The 17,469-nt window shown below is 47.0% G+C and overlaps 1 protein-coding gene across 8 annotated transcripts in view; it reads right to left on the reverse strand.

The window, feature by feature from the left end:
• The window catches only part of ATP6V0A1 (ATPase H+ transporting V0 subunit a1), a 47,259-nt gene continuing 29,790 nt past the window's right edge, over positions 1–17,469 (reverse strand). For all 8 annotated transcript variants that reach the window (XM_065577845.1, XM_065577843.1, XM_065577844.1 and 5 more), the window contains 3 exons: positions 14,606–14,723; positions 13,378–13,549; positions 1–2,773 (listed from right to left, as the gene is read on the reverse strand). In XM_065577845.1, the coding sequence (XP_065433917.1) occupies positions 2,680–2,773; positions 13,378–13,549; positions 14,606–14,723 (384 nt within the window). In that variant the 3' untranslated portion in view covers positions 1–2,679. The remainder of the gene's footprint in view (positions 2,774–13,377; positions 13,550–14,605; positions 14,724–17,469) is intronic.

Consider the following 17,469-nt stretch of genomic DNA (forward strand, 5'->3'; position numbering starts at 1 on the left):
TTACACTCCACTCCAACAATGTAATGTGTAGGGTGAGTCGCGACAAAGCCAGCAGGGTAGTTAGTGTTACCGCGTGGGCTGCAGACCAGACTTCATTTCCCCTTGCACTGCGCACAAAACAGGATTGTAAACACACAGTAAAAACAACATGTAAACAGAATCCGGCTCAATTACTGCAAATCCCTGTGCGCCTCCCACCCCGGGATAGTTACACAGACTGTGGCTAGAAACACCCGGCTGGACCTGTCTGCCCCACCCAGCCTCGCTCAGACATTCGGGCTGTTCCTTTTCATTCTCACTGCGCACTTTTCTTACACCACTTCGGTGAATCCTGCATTTCATGGCATTTTCCTATTGGATGGCCACTTCTAAGCGATTCCAGTCATGATTTCATTAGTATCTATCCCCCCTCCCGCCCCCCCCCATACAGTGCATCTGTTACAGCAGGCTGTGCAACACAGAGGGCTTAAACACACATCACCACTCCTGAGGCCATTTCCAACAGGGAAGTGACTATTCACACCCCGCACAAGGGAAACAGGCACCTGCTGCCCTCCGAGTGACCCTTAAACCCTGTTCCCACAGAGGCCATTGCAATGAGGCCCAGCCTTTGCCCCCTTCACAAGGTGACTTTGGACAGGACAAGTGCGGCCGTGCCTGGGAGGTTCTCTGGGGCAATTATCTGCCCTCTAACACTTGATCGGATGTCTGAGTGTGTGTGTGTTACTTAGCACGACCAACCCTCAGAGTCCCTGGAATAATCGGATTTTACTAACTTCATTAAGCAATAGTCAAAGGTGCACATCTGACGGCCCGGAGCCCGTCCTTCAGCCCCACCAATCCGGCAGGGAACGCAATGCCCACGGTCCGCAGAGCGGCTCCTATCACTCCCCTCCACTCCACTGGGAGGGGAAGAATGTGGAGTTTCATGTGGGTTTGGTAACATTACCAGCCACCCCTGCACTTGGTGTCCAAGTCCCAGCGACAGCATCATACAGCCCAGCCCCAGAGGGGCGGCACTGATGAACAACAGACTTTTCGGAACAAAATGCCAAGAGTTCACTCTCCTTGGTTGCATGATTGCTAAGAATAGACCAGCGTTGGCAGAGGGAGAGATACAGACACAATCGCAATGGAGCCTCTGAGACCAGAAGAAATGAGACAGGTTCCATGGTAGCAGATGCAGTTATCTGTGCACACGTACATGTGACAGAGAAGGGAGAGAAACACCTTCATGACTATAGACTGCAGCTCCAGTAGGGACCAAACAAATGCCCAGGATTTCCTGCTTCCACCACTCCGATCCATTATGGACTGACATCACTGACATCTGCCCAGCCCTCCCACACCACACAGACCGTCACCAGTTCAAGCACGACTCTGGCACTGATCTAGTCACAAGGTCTCTGAATCCAGGGCCTGGCTCTCTAGGTCAGCCAGAGCTGGGAATTTTGTGGAAGCCCAGCGTTCGGCCCTTGAGGGAACTGAATAGCCCAAGGACCCTGCCGGGTTCTCCACTTTGCCAGCAGCCCAAACAGCACTGACTGACCCCAGTCCCAGAGAGGAACCAGAAAACACTCCCTGCCCCACTGCACCAGCCCTGGGTTTGTTTGGCTTGCATGCCTGGGCTTTTGGAGAGTTACGGGGAAGCAGGTACGTTCTCTTTGCGCAGACAGCAGGGCAGACAAACTGCTGGTTTAGATAAGTTAGGTGCTGACCGTGGTGGGCACATGCCTGTGTCGAGTTTGAGAAACGCTGGGACATTGCTGAGGAAACAAGAGACTCGACTCCATGGTCTGAGAGTACAGGCAGGGCTGGAAAGTGAGAGCGGACCCTTCCGCGAAGCGAGTCAGAACCCATCTGCCCAGATCCCCTAGCACCAGGCAGGAATGCTGCAGGCTAGAAACGGCAACTGCAGGAGGAAGGAGGCTACAGTGAATTGACAACAGCCGGGGGAGGAGAGAGTGCTCTGTTGCCCCCGGCTCCCTGAGCTAGGACGCACCCAGCAGTATGGTGTGAAGAAAGCACCATTCACAATCCGCGAGAACAGATCACTCATGCACAGTAAGAACGCTGCACATGTGGAAGCAAGAGGGACTGCTCTGGGTTGCACATGGCCCCAGCTTTCCCCACGACCCCTCTGTGCATCAGTGGATCTCAGTTTGTTTAAACAGGCAGCAAAGACAGACTCTTCCCTCTAAATGCTTCCCTCTCAGATTAGCTGGGCTACGGGCAGGCCGAAGTTTGCACGTCCTGTTCCTAATGCAATACGAGGCTGTATTTTCCCCTCAGTGCTTTACCAGAATCTGCCAAGGAGCTAATTACTGTACAATAGCATAAACCGATACATGATTAAATACACCAAGTCCAGACACTTCCTCTACAACCCCCACTGTAAACACGTACAGCACTAAACCAGGTGTTTGCTCGGGGCGGAAAGCAGTGACTCCGAAGCGATGTCAGCTAAGCTTGCTACAGTGACGTCACAGCTCTCCACTTAGCAGCCTCAGACAGATACTTCGGGCAGCTGCAATAGAAGTTATTTTCTCAGAAGCAGCACATCATGGCAGGGGAGCTACACACAACTTCACAACACAAACACACAGGGGACAAGGGCTAACCACAGCACAACACACCAGCGTTCGAGTCTAACACTGCTCAGTTAGGCTGAGGGGGGCTCTAATCGTCCAATTTTCCTTCACGGATGTTGTCAAATGAGAACGGGAGGAACTTGAATCCAGTGCCAATGTAGAACTTGTTCTGGAACTCAACCCTGCAAGAGAGACAGAGAAAGAATGATCATCAGCAGCTACTGACAGTGTCAGAAGCAAAGTGGGGGCTGACTACAACCCTGCATATTGGGACACGCAGATGAAATGAAGCTTTCAGGAGGAGGGAAGGGATCAGGACCCAACCGAACTATTACAGATTTCTCCTCTCCCCCAGCTCCTGGTCAGAATGGAGAAAAAACTGTCAAAATGCTGCTTTCATGGAGAAAGATCAATTTTAAACGAGCAACAAACATGGGGGGAAATCCACGAAGCTGGGGTCACATGGAACTATTTAGAGGACAACGAAAGGAACACACGTCTCCTACAGGATATTGTTTCTAAAAACATCATAGACTCATAGACTTTAAGGTCAGAAGGGACCATTATGATCATCTGGTCTGACCCCCTGCATGCTGCAGGCCACAGAACCCTTCCCTGGACTCAGCCGTTGAAGTCCCCAATCCTGTGTTTTAGTGACTTCAATCGGCAGAGACCCTCCTGCTAGTGATCCCTGCCCTATGCTGCGGAGGAAGGCGAAAAATCTCCAGAGGCTCAGCCAATTTACCCTGGAGGAAAATTCCTTCCCGACCCCAAATAAGGCGATCAGTAATACCCCGAGCATGTAGGCAAGAGTCTCTAGTCCGACCCCTGTTGGCCATTATACTATTTACGTACCATTGCTTGGTTTTCCTTTGCTACTATGTTTTATCATTAAACCATTCCCTCCATAAACTTATCTAACTTAATCTTAAAACCAGACAGGTCCGTCACCCCCACCGTTTCCCTCGGAAGGCCGTTCCAATATTTCACCCCTCTGACGGTCAGAAACCTTCGTCTAATTTCAAGCCTGAACTTCCCCACGGCCAGTTTATATCCATTCGTTCTCGTGTCCACATTAGTACTAATCTATAGATTACATTTATACACACGCTGATCTCATGGTCTTATGCTGGGGCTTCCCATGGCAAAAAGACACCCCACAAACCCCACCGGAACACTGAAAGAACAAACAAGTGAAAAACATCAGCATCAGCTGTGTACGTCTGCATTTCCTTCAGCCTGAGGGCTGTAACAATGCCTGCTGTCCTCGTCTCTCACCTTAGTCCTTACATTTTTCTTGAAAAATTAAAGAGAGATTGGACCAACACTCAGGGGCAATCTAGAGACCCCCTCTGCTCCAGCCCTCGGGAAGGGCCAGAATGGTTCTCTGTAGAAGATTCTTGAGGGCTTTGCCCAGTTATGCTTTAAAACACCCTGTGTAACTGAGTTTCCACCAACTTCCCTTGGAAAACTGATAGACCACACCATTAGGACATTATCCCCAAACAAAGTGGAGATGATCAAACTTCCCTCTTCACACCCTTTGCCCGTCTTGGATGGAGCCCTGCACCCGGGGGGAGCCTGCTGTAGGATCAGGGCCTTAGACCAAGCCTGGCACAATGGGGCTCTGATCCCAGTTGGGGCTTGGAGGTGTTGCCGTCTTTGACCTGAACTAGTGGTTTTCTCAGAAACCTGCCCAATTCTCAGTCAGCTGCAAGTCGCTGTATTGGGAGCCCTCATAAGCTTCAGGCACAGTTATCACTGAAGGCTCTGACACGGTCCCCAGCACATTAGAGAAGTGAGCGAAATGGCCTTTCCAGGTTCTGACACCCTCCCATCAGAGCACTTGGTCTCCCACAGATTCATGCCGTCATGCCAGTAAGTCCACATGACCAATGGTCGCTCTTGCTAAAGTCCTGGTCAGGATTATTTCAAAACGGTACAAATGGGGACAGGAATATTACAAAGTCCCCCACTCCCACAGACCTCAGAAAATGTGCTATAGTGAATGAAACATTTCACATTTGAACTTTTCTTATTAAATACTTTAGAAAGTGCAGGGGAGGGAGAGGGAAGTTCTAGAGGCCCCCCCCCCCCAGTCAGTCGTCTGGGGTTAGTTGTTGAAGCACATTTTCCCTGGCCCTCATGGGGTGCTCCTGGAGAAACAGAGATATGCACGTTATCTCAGAACCTCGGCATTAACTTCGCTTTTTCGTTTGTTTTCCCTAATAAACTAAATTGGAAAGGAATGACCCTGGACAGCTGCCTGAGGGTCAAACACTGCCAAATATGGAAAGAAAAAACATGATTCATAATAAAAACAAATGTAGTGTTTGTGTGCCCCATGAGAAACACTTTCCATTCTCCTGTCCACTGGAACCAAATCGGCACTCTGAGGAATCAGGTGACTCTCCCAGGAGCTCTAGCAGAGAGATTTTTCAGCATTATTTTAGGAAACATTTTACATGACGAATATTTTTTAAATGGAATGAACTGAAAAATGTCTCAAGGACACTGGGAACGTTCTTTGGAAAGCGACCAAACTCGAGAAGTCCTGAGCGACTACCACAATACAGCTCGCAAAGTCACTGACGGCCCAGTCTGCAAAGATGACACTCCTGACACAGCCAAAGAGTGAAGCGTTCAGACAAACAACATTTTGCGGATAGATTCTTCTGCCTGCCTGTGCACACAGGGACCAAGTTCTCTGCTAAGGAGTCCCTGGGATGAGCAAGAGTTTCCGTGTGGGAGTGAAAGCTTCATTGCCAAGGTCCTCATGTTTTGCAGGAACCCTGACAATAAGCGCCCTGTGACTAACGCCTATTCTGGAAGCAAGGGGAAATAAGAGGGGAGAGGGGTGAGCATTTGGGTCCCACACAGAATCACAAGTAGATGAAATTGTAACCACGACTGCTAATCTTTCTGATCCCCCTGCTCAGGCAGCTCCTATCAGGCATGCTCAAAGTCCTTGTCACAACCTCAGGTAACCCGAGTCTAAGAGGAGCTGCTGCAGCCCGGGAATAGCGGGGTTAAGTAGATGGGGATACCAGGTCCCTTTCATTTCACAGAACTCCAAAGCCGAACAAAAGGAAGTTCCTGATATGCTTCTTCGCATTTGCTCCCAGGAAGGTCCAGAGCACACGGCTCTGCTTTGCAGCGGTGGATGCCTGCTGCTCCCGGGTGTGCTTGCTTCACTGCATAACTTTGTAGAGTGTCTCTGGTTTCTGATCAAGTGCCCTGCAAGAATTCCCTAAATCGTTAGCTCTGCACTTCAAGTAAACAGGGACTTTTCTGGTTTGTACTAAACCCACGGACCTTCCCTCTCAGGGTTTTCCTATTAACAGGCCTCTCCAACCAACTGCTCGTTGGCACAGCGTGCCTGGGGATTTTCCCATGAGATCCCCAGGAGCTGCAGGGGTCACAGGTAAAGTGCTTTCCCCAACCTGAGAGCATCTACAAAGGTGTTTCGTTACGCCACAAAGTCCAATGTTCATGCTTGTGTATAAGCTGCAGTGCACCATCCAGGTGCCTAAGTGGGTGCTGAAGTGTTGATTTAGGAACCTAATTCAGGGCCTGCCCTTGAAAGAGGCGCCTCCTTTGCTTTGAAGTCCAGTGGCCCTTGCCTGTGGTTAGATTCGTCAGGCTTTATCTTCAGCATGGCTGACCGCCCTTCCCACACGTAAGCGAAACGGCGATACCCTTTTAAAGCCGTCGTACGCGGCTTAGGGTCACGAGATTTGCCTGGAGCTCAGGGCCTTTTACAAACTCAAAACAACAAATAGTTGTGAACCAGTGGGCGGGGATCTGGGTCTCACTACACCCACGTCTGCCCACTGGATTCCAAGCCGAGCAGGACTCCAGCCCATCCATGCCTTCTGAAAAGTAATACTCCCCCTCTGGAGATGAATACCAAGAGCTTTGCAGGGCAGTCGGTGTGCGCCTGTCCATCCAGCCCGACCTTAGTTCTCAGTTTACAGCTCAGAACAGCTGGCCACAAAGCAGCACATTAATATTCCGTTTTATTTGTTTTTACACAGCTGTTTGCGGCTTACCACGTCTGTGGTGTATGAAGTCTATTTTGATGTCACCACCCAAAACTGTGACCCTCCCCCCGGGGACCCCTCCATTTGGAGCGATCCAGACATTGTGAGACTCCGAAGCAGTTGCATGCAAGAAATGAATGCTTCACAGCCAAAAGGGATATGTAAGATCCATGTCACTGCCCTCCAATGGGTGAGCAGCAGCACATTCTATGAGCATTTGTGAATCAGCGGCATACGGCTCAGGCAACACAGAGCACGAAAAAATGCTCTCCACATGCCTGGAAGAGAAGCACCCTGAGCTGCAAGCATCTGCCATCGGGGTTGTCTTACACACTCAGCAGAAAGAATACAGACTTGAACAAAACCTTCGCCAAAATGACACAATTCACTATAAAACAGCTGACCTTCCCCAACCTGGACTAGAGCAGGGGTTCTCAAACTGGGGGTTGGGGGTTGTGAGGTTATTACACGGGGGGCTGCGAGCTGTCAGCCTCCACCCCAAACCCCACTTTGCCTCCAGCATTTATAATAGTCTTAAATATATTTAAAAAGTGTTTTTAATTGATAAGGGGGGGGGGTCACACTCACTGGCTTGCTATGGGAAAGGGTCATTAGTACAGAAGTTTGAGAACCCCTGGATAGAGTATTGCTGGGGTGATGGAAATGGGTCTGGGACTCCAGCGTGGAAATGAATTGGAATTAGCTGCTGAGGCAGTGCCTGGTCGTTGTACTGAGTTCCTGCAGCACCAACAACTAGGCAGGTTAAATATCGCTCAGAGAAAGAGTCTGCACAGCGGACTCCATCTTTAATTGCGTTTCCTACAATAGTTGCAAGGAGTTGGAATCTCCCAGTTCTGTAACTTCAACAATACGTTTGAGATGGTGGTGCAGATGCGTGGCAGCCGGTTAACGGATGAGGTGTACCATCCACAGGGTGCTGCGGGGGGTTAATTCACTGGAGTCAGGGGTGGGTAACAGGTTGGGAAAAATGGATGCTTGAGTGACCTGAGCCAAGTCTGAATTGTATGGTTGCCCTGGAACATTAGCAGGGTGAGATCCATTAGTTCTAGTGCTTCTCACACCCTCGGCCTGAAGCTGACAGCGTGGCTGCAGAGATCAGCTTCTCCCCTGCAACAAATGCCAAGCCAAACTTTCAGCCCCCACCCCATGAGCTGACCTGACTTCTTCTATCCGAGACATGCTGCTACCCATCCGTTCCACACAGAACCCAAGGAGTGCTCCTAACCCTGGTCACAGGGAGCTTCCACACATCCCTCCCAACTGGAACACACCAGCATCCTTCAGTGACTTCCTGGCCAACTCCACAGCCACCCCATCATTCTAATGGATAGGAAGGGGAAGCTCTCAGTCCCACTCAGCCCTAGAGCTCTGTTTGGAGAACTGCTTCCCCCAAGAAGGCAGCTCCACAAACACCCAGAAATGCAAAGCTAATTTATAAATGCCAGGTCCATGAGGGCTGACTGATCACAGGCCCTTGTCACTAGATAAGCTCTGTCTCTCTCCAAGGTTTAGGAATAGGGGTTTCAAGGGAGTGAACGACATGCCCGGCTGTGTTTAATCTAAACAGCGATGCCACAAACTGTATTAATGAAAAGCAAATACAGAGATAAAGGAGACGTTTAAAACAAGCAGCCAAGTTACTAGCCAAAGGGAAATAAAAGTCATAGCCTGCATTTCCAATACAGCCGAGCCAGCAGCTTTTCATGGTGCAACAAAGATCTGTTAATCACAGAATCTCAGGGTGGGACGGGACCTCGGGAGGTTCTAGTCCAACCCCTGGCTCAAAGCAGGACCAACCCCAACAATCATCCCAGCCAGGGCTTTGTCAAGCCTGACCTTAAAAACCTCCAAGGAAGGAGATTCCACCACCTCCCTAGGGAACCCATTCCAGTGCTTCACCACCCTCCTAGTGAAATAGTTTTTCCTAATATCCAACCTAAACCTCCCCCACTGCAACTTGAGACCATTACTCCTTGTTCTGGCATCTGCCACCACTGAGAACAGTCTAGATCCATCCTCTTTGGAACTCCCTTTCAGGTAGTTGAAAGCAGCTATCAAATCCCCCCTCATTCTTCTCTTCTGCAGAAGAAACAATCCCAGTTCCCTTAGCCTCGCCCCATAAATCATGTGCTCCAGCCCCCTAATCATTTTTGCTGCCCTCCGCTGGACTCTTTCCAATGTTTCCACATCCTTCTTGTAGTGTGGGGCCCGAAACTGGACACAGTACTCCAGATGAGGACTCACCAATGCCGAACAGAGGGGAATGATCACGTCCCTCGATCTGCTGGCAATGCCCCTACTTATACAGCCCAAAATGCCGTTAGTCTTCTTGGCAACAAGGGCACACTGTTGACTCATATCCAGCTTCTCGTCCACTGTAACCCCAGGTCCTTTTCTGCAGAACTGCTGCCTAGCCACTTGGTCCCTAGTCTGTAGCAGTGCATGGGATTCTTCTGTCCTAAGTGCAGGACTCTGCACTTGTCCTTGTTGAACCTCATCACATTTCTTTTGGACCAATTCTCCAATTTGTCTAGGTCCCTCTGTATCCTGTCCCTACCCTCCAGCGTAGGGATAGGATACAGGGGGAACTAAAGATGTGCAAGGACAATATCACTGCCAAAGTTTGAGAGCTTTATTGTTTCAACAGGTAGTTAAACATTAGTCAAAAACATAGTCCAGGTTACTGATGGAGGAATCTATTTTCTGAAAGAGTACAAAATAAATCTTCTCCAATTGGGCGTGACAGGCAGACCTCACATTCATCTGTTTTTCCAGCAAGGCATATGTTAAATGACTTCTCTGTTCCATGAAAAATGACCCACCCACCAGACAAAATTCCACATAGGTGACTCCTCTTCCCCAGCTACGAACAGCCAACTAATCGGACACAAAGCTCTTACAGAGCTGTTCCTCCTAGGACAGCTGTACTTGGTCCTATTGTTCTTTTGAGTTTCCACGTTAGAAAAGACAGCACTGGAAGTGCATCGATTTCATGGTTAGACTACAAAGGAATGCTAATAGGAGATTATTTGGAGACCCAGAAACTTAGAACTGTTCCACAGGGATAAGAGTAACCAAGTGACTGTCTCAGCAGAGTACTAGAGATCTCATTTTATCTTGCTAAGTTGCTTTTCCCATTGCCAAACTTTTATGAGTTGATTTGCTCTTACTGAGTTTACAGGTTTGAGGCACTTATGTTTGGGGGAAATATGACTTCACTTCAGAGTTATGCTTCTGTAGTTTCCCAGTAAATGCTCTGCAGTTGTTCTACACAACAACTGTGTTCCATGTTGTTACGGTCATTTCTTGGATCAAAAAGTCTCACTGTCTTCTGTCAGCTGCCTCCCACTGGGATGGGGCCACTTTCCCTGTAGTGTTTCCATGAGCTTAATATTTTTTAAAATTGTACTTAAAAACCTGGCATCGTGCAAAGCTCCGTTTCAGGTAGGATGTGGACAATATAAAAATCACACATGGTCTGACCCACTGATTGCAGGGGGCTTTGAATCAGGCCTTATCTGCGTGCGCTCCAGGCATACGTACGGAGGCTATGACTGTTCAGCAGAAGGGGTGTATATTTTAAAATATACCTGCTTCGTTTATTTCAGTCTATACTTTCAGAATATTTTTCTTGTGAAAAATCAGTGTTTTTTAAATTTTGAAGGAAAAAATGGTAAAGATTTTTAAAATAATCTACCAACTCTGTGCAAACGTGTGACCGAACGTAACAGCTCAGAGAGGAGACTTAGTCCTGCTACTAATTCAAAGATGCAGTTAAACATCTGAAGAGTCAGAACATCGTGTCCAAGTTGATGCTCTGTTCATTGTCTGGCCCTGTCTGAGGAAAGAACTCACCACAGTGGGTGCAAGATCAAAGTTCTTTTCATTGGACTTTGCTGTTACATACTGTCAGTGACCGTTGTCTGAGGACAAGGAACACCAGCTAGAAGCAATGGGCTCTAACATAACCGATGTGAAATTTTCTAGGCTGGATGCCAGGAAAAACAGAAACGCCATCCAACAGCCATTTTCAGGAGTTGCAGACAACTGTAGCAGAGATCCCCTCCCTACATAAGATGGCTACGCTTTAGAATTCCTGTATGAATCATGAGTGTGTGGTTTGAATTCTGAAGATCCCTGAACATACTGGTAAGCTTCAATATGCACCTGGAAACCGTGCCATTAGGGGGTGCAAAAGGACTAAGTTTTCATCCCAAAAAGAAATCAGAGGAAGTCCAAAAAGCTGCAGTTGTCATTACCATCACATTTTATTTCTTACTGGAAAAAAAAAAAAAATAAAAAGACTTTAAACAGGTTTATTTCTTCTCCCTGTCTCAAAGACACGCTGGGTTTGGCTTTCCAGCCACAGGACTGCCAAGGCACCCAGGACAGAAAAAGTGGTGCTATGTTAGGTGCTCGTTGAAAATAAAAAGAGCCCTGTGCTCCTATTTTCAGTCTGTAACTGGCACATTTCACAAAAGGAAACAGATAGAACCGCAAGTAGGTGAGCTCGGAGCAGGACCAAACACCTCACAAGCTACATTTGCGACTTCGCTTCTTTCTTTTGGCCAGCCATGAAAAACTCAGAACTGACGCAATAAATTACTGAAGGAGATGGGAAAGGAGGAGAAGAGTTAGTCACAGGCTCTCCTGTCTAGTTCTATGTGTAGCTTGAGGGGAACCCAAAAGCTAGCTAGATCAATTCCTTTTTTGTCTTGTCCCTTTGGTCACACCAGAGAGCCAGCCAGCCACACTGGAATTCCAAGTGGAGTAAGTGCTCTTTAAAAGCAGGGACTAGGAACTCACTCTGGGCCTGGGTGGAGAGAAAGTGATGATGCTCCACTGAGTAATCTCACTTCTCTTCACTTTCTAACTCCCTGAATACACACAATCTGAACCACCGGCTGAGCAGGCTAACAAAGAGCAGCGGCCAATGGGTCTTCTCTAGACGCACAGAAGGGTAACATTAAGGCTTTGTCTACACTGCACTTTTGTCAGTAAAACTTCGGTCGTTCAGGGGTATGAAAAAACACCCCCCCTTCCCCCGAAAGACAAGAGTTTTACTGACAAAAAGCGCCGGTGTGAACAGTGCTTTGTTGGCGGGAGAGCTCTCCAGCCGACAAAGCTACCGCCTCTCATAGGGGTGGATTTATTGTGTGGTCGGGAGAGCTCTCTCCCGCCGACAAAGAGTGGCTACACTGCGCACCTTCTAGCGGCTGTGTCACTAAAAGGTGCGTAGTGCAGACTTAGCCTTTATGTATTCTGAGCAAGTTAAATGTAAGGAAGGGTGTGACGTAAAGAACAGTGGACAAATCATTTGATTTCTAAAGAGAGGAAACGCCGAAGAGAATCTGCTACACTGGCTGTACAAAATCCAGTTACTGGATTGGACCAATGGCCTAGAGCTCAGAGAGCTCCTAACATTAGATTTAAAAATTTCAATTTGAGTTCCAGGAAGAAAGTTTTGTAGTTCCAGATTCTGCCTTGAAAGCCATGAGACAGCAAGAGAGAGTAGTTAACACACCGAATATAAGAATAAACTTTCTTAAGACAGCCAGACCCCAGTTTAAAGAGCTAATTCACTTCCCATTACAATGGGTGAAGAAGAAAATCTGCAGCTAACAGTCTCTTCCAGTCAGGGCTGACTGTGACCCACTATTGTTGTCTGCTGCTGGGAGTAAGGTGTATATCTATGATAACCACCACCAAGCTACCTGAAAGAGAGAAACCCCTCCAGGCTCTCCTGCAGCAACCCTCTGCATTTGTTAACTGCTACAAAGGGTAACAGCCTTCTCCTTTCCACCCGCCCACACTGGCTGGTGTCTAAGCAGGGCTTTCTTTCACTTTAGGCTGAACGGAGAGGCACATAATGAGTTACTCAAAGAGTCAGGGTTTCAGCCATGACCTCTGCCCAGACCACCGGTTTAATCTCTCATATCTCAAAACACAGCTGTCCTTTCTGGAAACAAGTCTACTTCTCTTGCAGAAGAAAGGGCCAAGACAGACAGTTCTGACCCCAGCACAAGATCTGGATAACCAGATCTTGATAATGCTCCCCCCAGGCTGAGGTGTAACTGCTATTGTTCTGTTCCATTTTCCTGAGAAAGAATGGACTAACTATATTGCTGGGCGCACATGGAACTGCAGTTATCAATCACTATGTAACATCATTAAGGAGACAAGAGAAACAAATGTCATAATCAGGCAAAACAGAGAAACTGCTGAAGGGCCCAAATGTTCCATACCCCAACACAGGCTGCCGAGAAAGGTTTAGCGGGTTTCAACAGAATGTTTTTGTGGCATAGAACAGTTATGCCAGCTCCTTTGAAGTAACGCCTAGTGACTTAACTGTAGAGGATGGGAGTGAGGAATATTACTGGGACCACCAAAGCAGAAAATAAGGTCGCTAGCCTTCATGAGGTTTGAAAACCCTCTTGCTGCCAGTCTGCCAGCTGGAGAACAAGCGCTTAGTTTAGTTACATTCAGTACTGTTATCCACACAATGTCCCAGCAGCGCCAGGCAATGCTGTTTCAGCACGCCATTACCAACTCTCTCAATTTTATAACTGAAGCCTAAACTTTGCTTGGGGCGAGGTGGGATGGGGTGGCAAGGCAAGTGTATACAGCTTCCTAGGAGATCGCATTCATGGTGGTGGTGGTGAATTATCAGTAATCATCTTGCTTATAACAACTTTAAAACCTCTATGTTCCAGGAAACTTACCAGTGCAAACGGAGCGCATGAAGGAAAGCCGACAGGCCCTCCATGATCAGAAGGATTGCCACGGTCAAGGTAGCGAAAGCAGCAAATAGGAAGAACAAAGCAAAACCTCCAGCCAAATTTCTCACACTGAGGCCGATGTGGATCACCATGGTCCAGAGCACCTCGGAAAGCTCTGCAGGAAGAAAGCTGCTTATTTCAGGGTGGTTGTGAAGGGAAGTTTTATTTCCTTGAGAGTGGGCTTTAGGGAACGTTCCGAAATAACCCGTTCCCACCCCGCTGGGACTGTTTCTAGCACTGCAGGAGCCGGAAGGATGGTTCCACTGGGGCTGCTTGTGAAGAACAGGAAGTGCTTGCAGCCAGGTAACTCAGGACCTGAACTCCAATTCCCGGCACAGGCTGCAAGGCCAGAACTGCCACTTACTCAGTGCTTTACATGCCAACCCCCATGCCTCCATCCTCGCATCTGGAAGGAACTGGGGACTTTGTGAAAGATCCTGACTTGAAAATTTGCAGGGAACGTGGTGAGGGTTTGACCTTGAACCAAGTCTAGCTTGTCAAGTCTTCGCTACTAGGAAGTGTTCTTTCTTTCTCTATTTCTGACTTTAGCACCTAATACTTGTACTCACTTAAAACCTCTCTTTGTAGTTAAACAAACTTGTTTTATTCTTTAATCAAAATGAATCCAGTGTTGTGTTTAAACAGAACTGTTTGGTAACCCCAATTATAGTAGCAGACTGTTGTACACTGACCCCTTACAAGGGCAATGGACCCCCAATATCTGAGCTGTCCAGAAGGCTGGGCAATGCAGAACACACATTTTTGGGGAAAATCTAGGACTGGGAGTGTGTTGAGACCACTCTACAGGTAGTAACCAAGGCTACTGGAAGCCAGAGAGTAGCTGGTGTTTGCTGACAGACTGCTGGGGTCAGAGTGGCTGGAGCAGGACTGCAGCTACACAGATACACTCAGGGTGTGACCTGCATGCTGTTTGCGAGCTGCCCACACTGGGAACTACATCAGCGAGACGCTGTGAGGCACCCAAGGTTGCAAGGCAGGTGATGACAACCCCTCACTAGTCTGGACTGCACCCCAAAATACAGGACACATGCACTAGGGCAGTTTCCCTCTTTGGCACATACACACATGCCTACGCCATCTCCCCAGGACATTTTTGTCCAGGTTGATCTGAGACACTGATCAAACCTCCAGTTTTGGGAAAGATACTTACGTGCATGGGCCAGGCTGAGAGCCCAAAGCCGCAGGTAGGACGCGGTGTTGGAAATGCACCCCAGGCAATACTCAATGGTATGGATGGCCTGATGTACCACCGTATCCCCAAAATCAAACTGCAGAAAGAACAGAGCAAAGAGGAAGTGAGACCAGCTGCAAGGCAGTTGTAATGAGCAAGGGTTGGCAGATTAGGGAAGCGGCACCACTGTCTGGGGCTATTACAAAGGCACTATGTTTGGGCTCTTACTGACAATTTCTTCTACTGGCCATTTGGATACAGATCATTTAGGAAGAATATCAAATATAAATTTCACAATTGCAGGGAAAGTTGACACTTTTGGCTAAATCTGAGCAACTAATTAGAAATAATCATTCAACACTGCAATTTGTAGACTAAAAAAAGTGTCTACTTTCACATGACAGGCAATGAAAACAGTTATGATCAGACCCAGGACTTTACCAGGAAAAGACTGTTCAGTAAAAAGTGGTTCTGTCTGAACACACTGGTAATGAGTGTCTATTTCTACAAAAGAGGAGAGGGGTTACAAACACGGTTTTCCTTCTCCACAGGAATGAGATAAAATGTATGGAAAAAAAAATCAGAAAAAGCCTGCAACAATACTGCATCTTTCGCACTGCTGTGGGAACAATGGAAGCAATCTTGTAAGAGCAGGAACTGGCTCTCTGTGAAAGAAGAAACAATGCACAAAAAGTTATCTTGAAAATCTCCCCTCTGCTTCACTTTTTCATCTGCAGTCTCTATGCCTTCCAAGCATTTTGGCAATCAATTCAAAACCATTTCAAAATAAATGTAGGAGAGTTTGCCACATTGCAGCTTGGAAAAAAGAGTCCCACGTTTCTGCATCTTGGCGTTAATCCATGCTCCGTGAACTTCTCCGAAGCACGTTATTAAAGGGGATGCAGAATTTTATGACACCGAGTGATCCATGTTCCGAAAGGAGCACAGCATGCTATTTTTATTCTTGTCCCCCCCTTAAATAGCCAAAGCAATAAACATTTCAAACAACTATGTCAAACTAGCTGTCGAGAGCCCAGATCTCTCACTTCACAGGAGCATAAACTGCAAGAATTCCTCAGTAAAACCTGCTCTGGTAAACAGAGTCCTCTGCCTCGCGCGCACAGCAAATCAGCGTAAAATAAACTGAAACCGACAAATATTTAAACAATAAACACAGCGCATGGCAGAGTTAGTGAATAACTGCCAGGGAGACTACCACTCTTGTGCTTCAACCCAAAGGCTCTCATGGGATGGCTTTAGCAGAGTTCTCGCAGCCTTATGGGTTATTTTTCACTCTGTTTATTTAAAAAAAAGAAGTGTTGATGTGCCTTCATTTCATTCAAATGTGATCAGATATATCTGCATTATGTTATGCCTATTTCACCAGCTCTAGGATTTATCCCTAAGGACAACAGTTCTCTTAAAAGATCTATGTTCAGCAAAATTTACACATTCAAAAAAGAGTCTCATTGCGAAGTTTCCACAATTCCACGGCTTTTATGCACACTGACAGTTGTTTCAGAATTATGCAATCCAGGTTTACTATTGCACAGCTGATCCAGTTCTGAGGTGCTACCCTCATATGGTAGTACAATAAAAACAGCAACTTGATAAAGGGGAGATCTGAGAGTATGCCATGGTGGTATGTTTAGAATGTCACCAATCTTTGTTCTAGGAGACTTCGCTCCACTCAACACATTAAAAATTCACCTCAGTCATACACCTAAGATGGATAGGACCAAATTCTGCTTCCAGTTACATGTGTGAACTGCACGGACATTACTGGGGTTACACACAGGGAACTAGAAGCTGAAATCTGACCCTCTAGAGCAAGTCTTGAAACAAGCCAACAAGTGCTAGTGTTGGGGGAAGATTATCCACTCTCTGCTGTACTGTTTGGATGAAATGAACATCCTTGTTCTTGAGGGTTGAGAAGAACTCTATAGTTATTTCACCATCAGATCAACTTCTGTCATTGTCTCAACATTAGTTACCAGAACCCCAAACACTATAGGGCTAGATAAAAATGTAATGATCTAAAGGTCTTGTGGGAACTGGAAAAGGAATTTGTATTTTTCTTGGCTATGTGGAAATGATGGAACAAGACTAGTGCATTCTATCATCATTTGTTGCTATGAAGACCAAGACCCACCTATAACAAAAAAATCTGAGGAAGGTTTTGTTGATGGTGAAGCAACCCAAATCTTTATCATTGTATGCACCACCTTTCTTGGAGAAGAATGTGCAAGGGCCTTTTGCATGGACACCCCACATACCAGTCTATTTCACTTAAAGATAAAACAAGGACAAACAAAGCACCCAGGTACACTAACAGCACAGACCCACGAACAGAACAACGGCTCTTAAGGTTAACATACTGCCTCCCGAGATACAACCTATTACTTTGGCACCGCTAGAGTCTGGAGACACACCCACCCAAAGAGAATAACTTATAATATCAACTCTAGGACTAGGGGAGGTAGGAAGAACATGAAGAATAATGGTCTTTTGGTATCAAGAAGAGCAGAGAGGCTGATTAGATTTCACAGTCTGTTCCCAAATGATATTTTATACTTCTCCAACTCAGAGAATCTAACTATTTGTGTTTGAATATGAGCAATTCTCACCAATAAACCCCCTCTTTTAAAGAGAAAAATATTGATTCTCTGGTCATCAGCTAGTCCAATTTTGGATGCTCCAATATTTGGTTGCATTTGTTTAGGGCAACATTCAGTCAATAAAATACCTAGTTCTGGACGATAGTAAGGGGGGGGGGGGAAATCTACAAGCAGTTTGCAAAAAAAACCCAGACATTCCCATAGACTGTTATATCTGTTTTGTTA

Source organism: Chrysemys picta, chromosome 24 (assembly GCF_011386835.1).
Source record: "Chrysemys picta bellii isolate R12L10 chromosome 24, ASM1138683v2, whole genome shotgun sequence".
In the NCBI taxonomy this organism is placed as follows: Eukaryota; Metazoa; Chordata; order Testudines; family Emydidae; genus Chrysemys; species Chrysemys picta.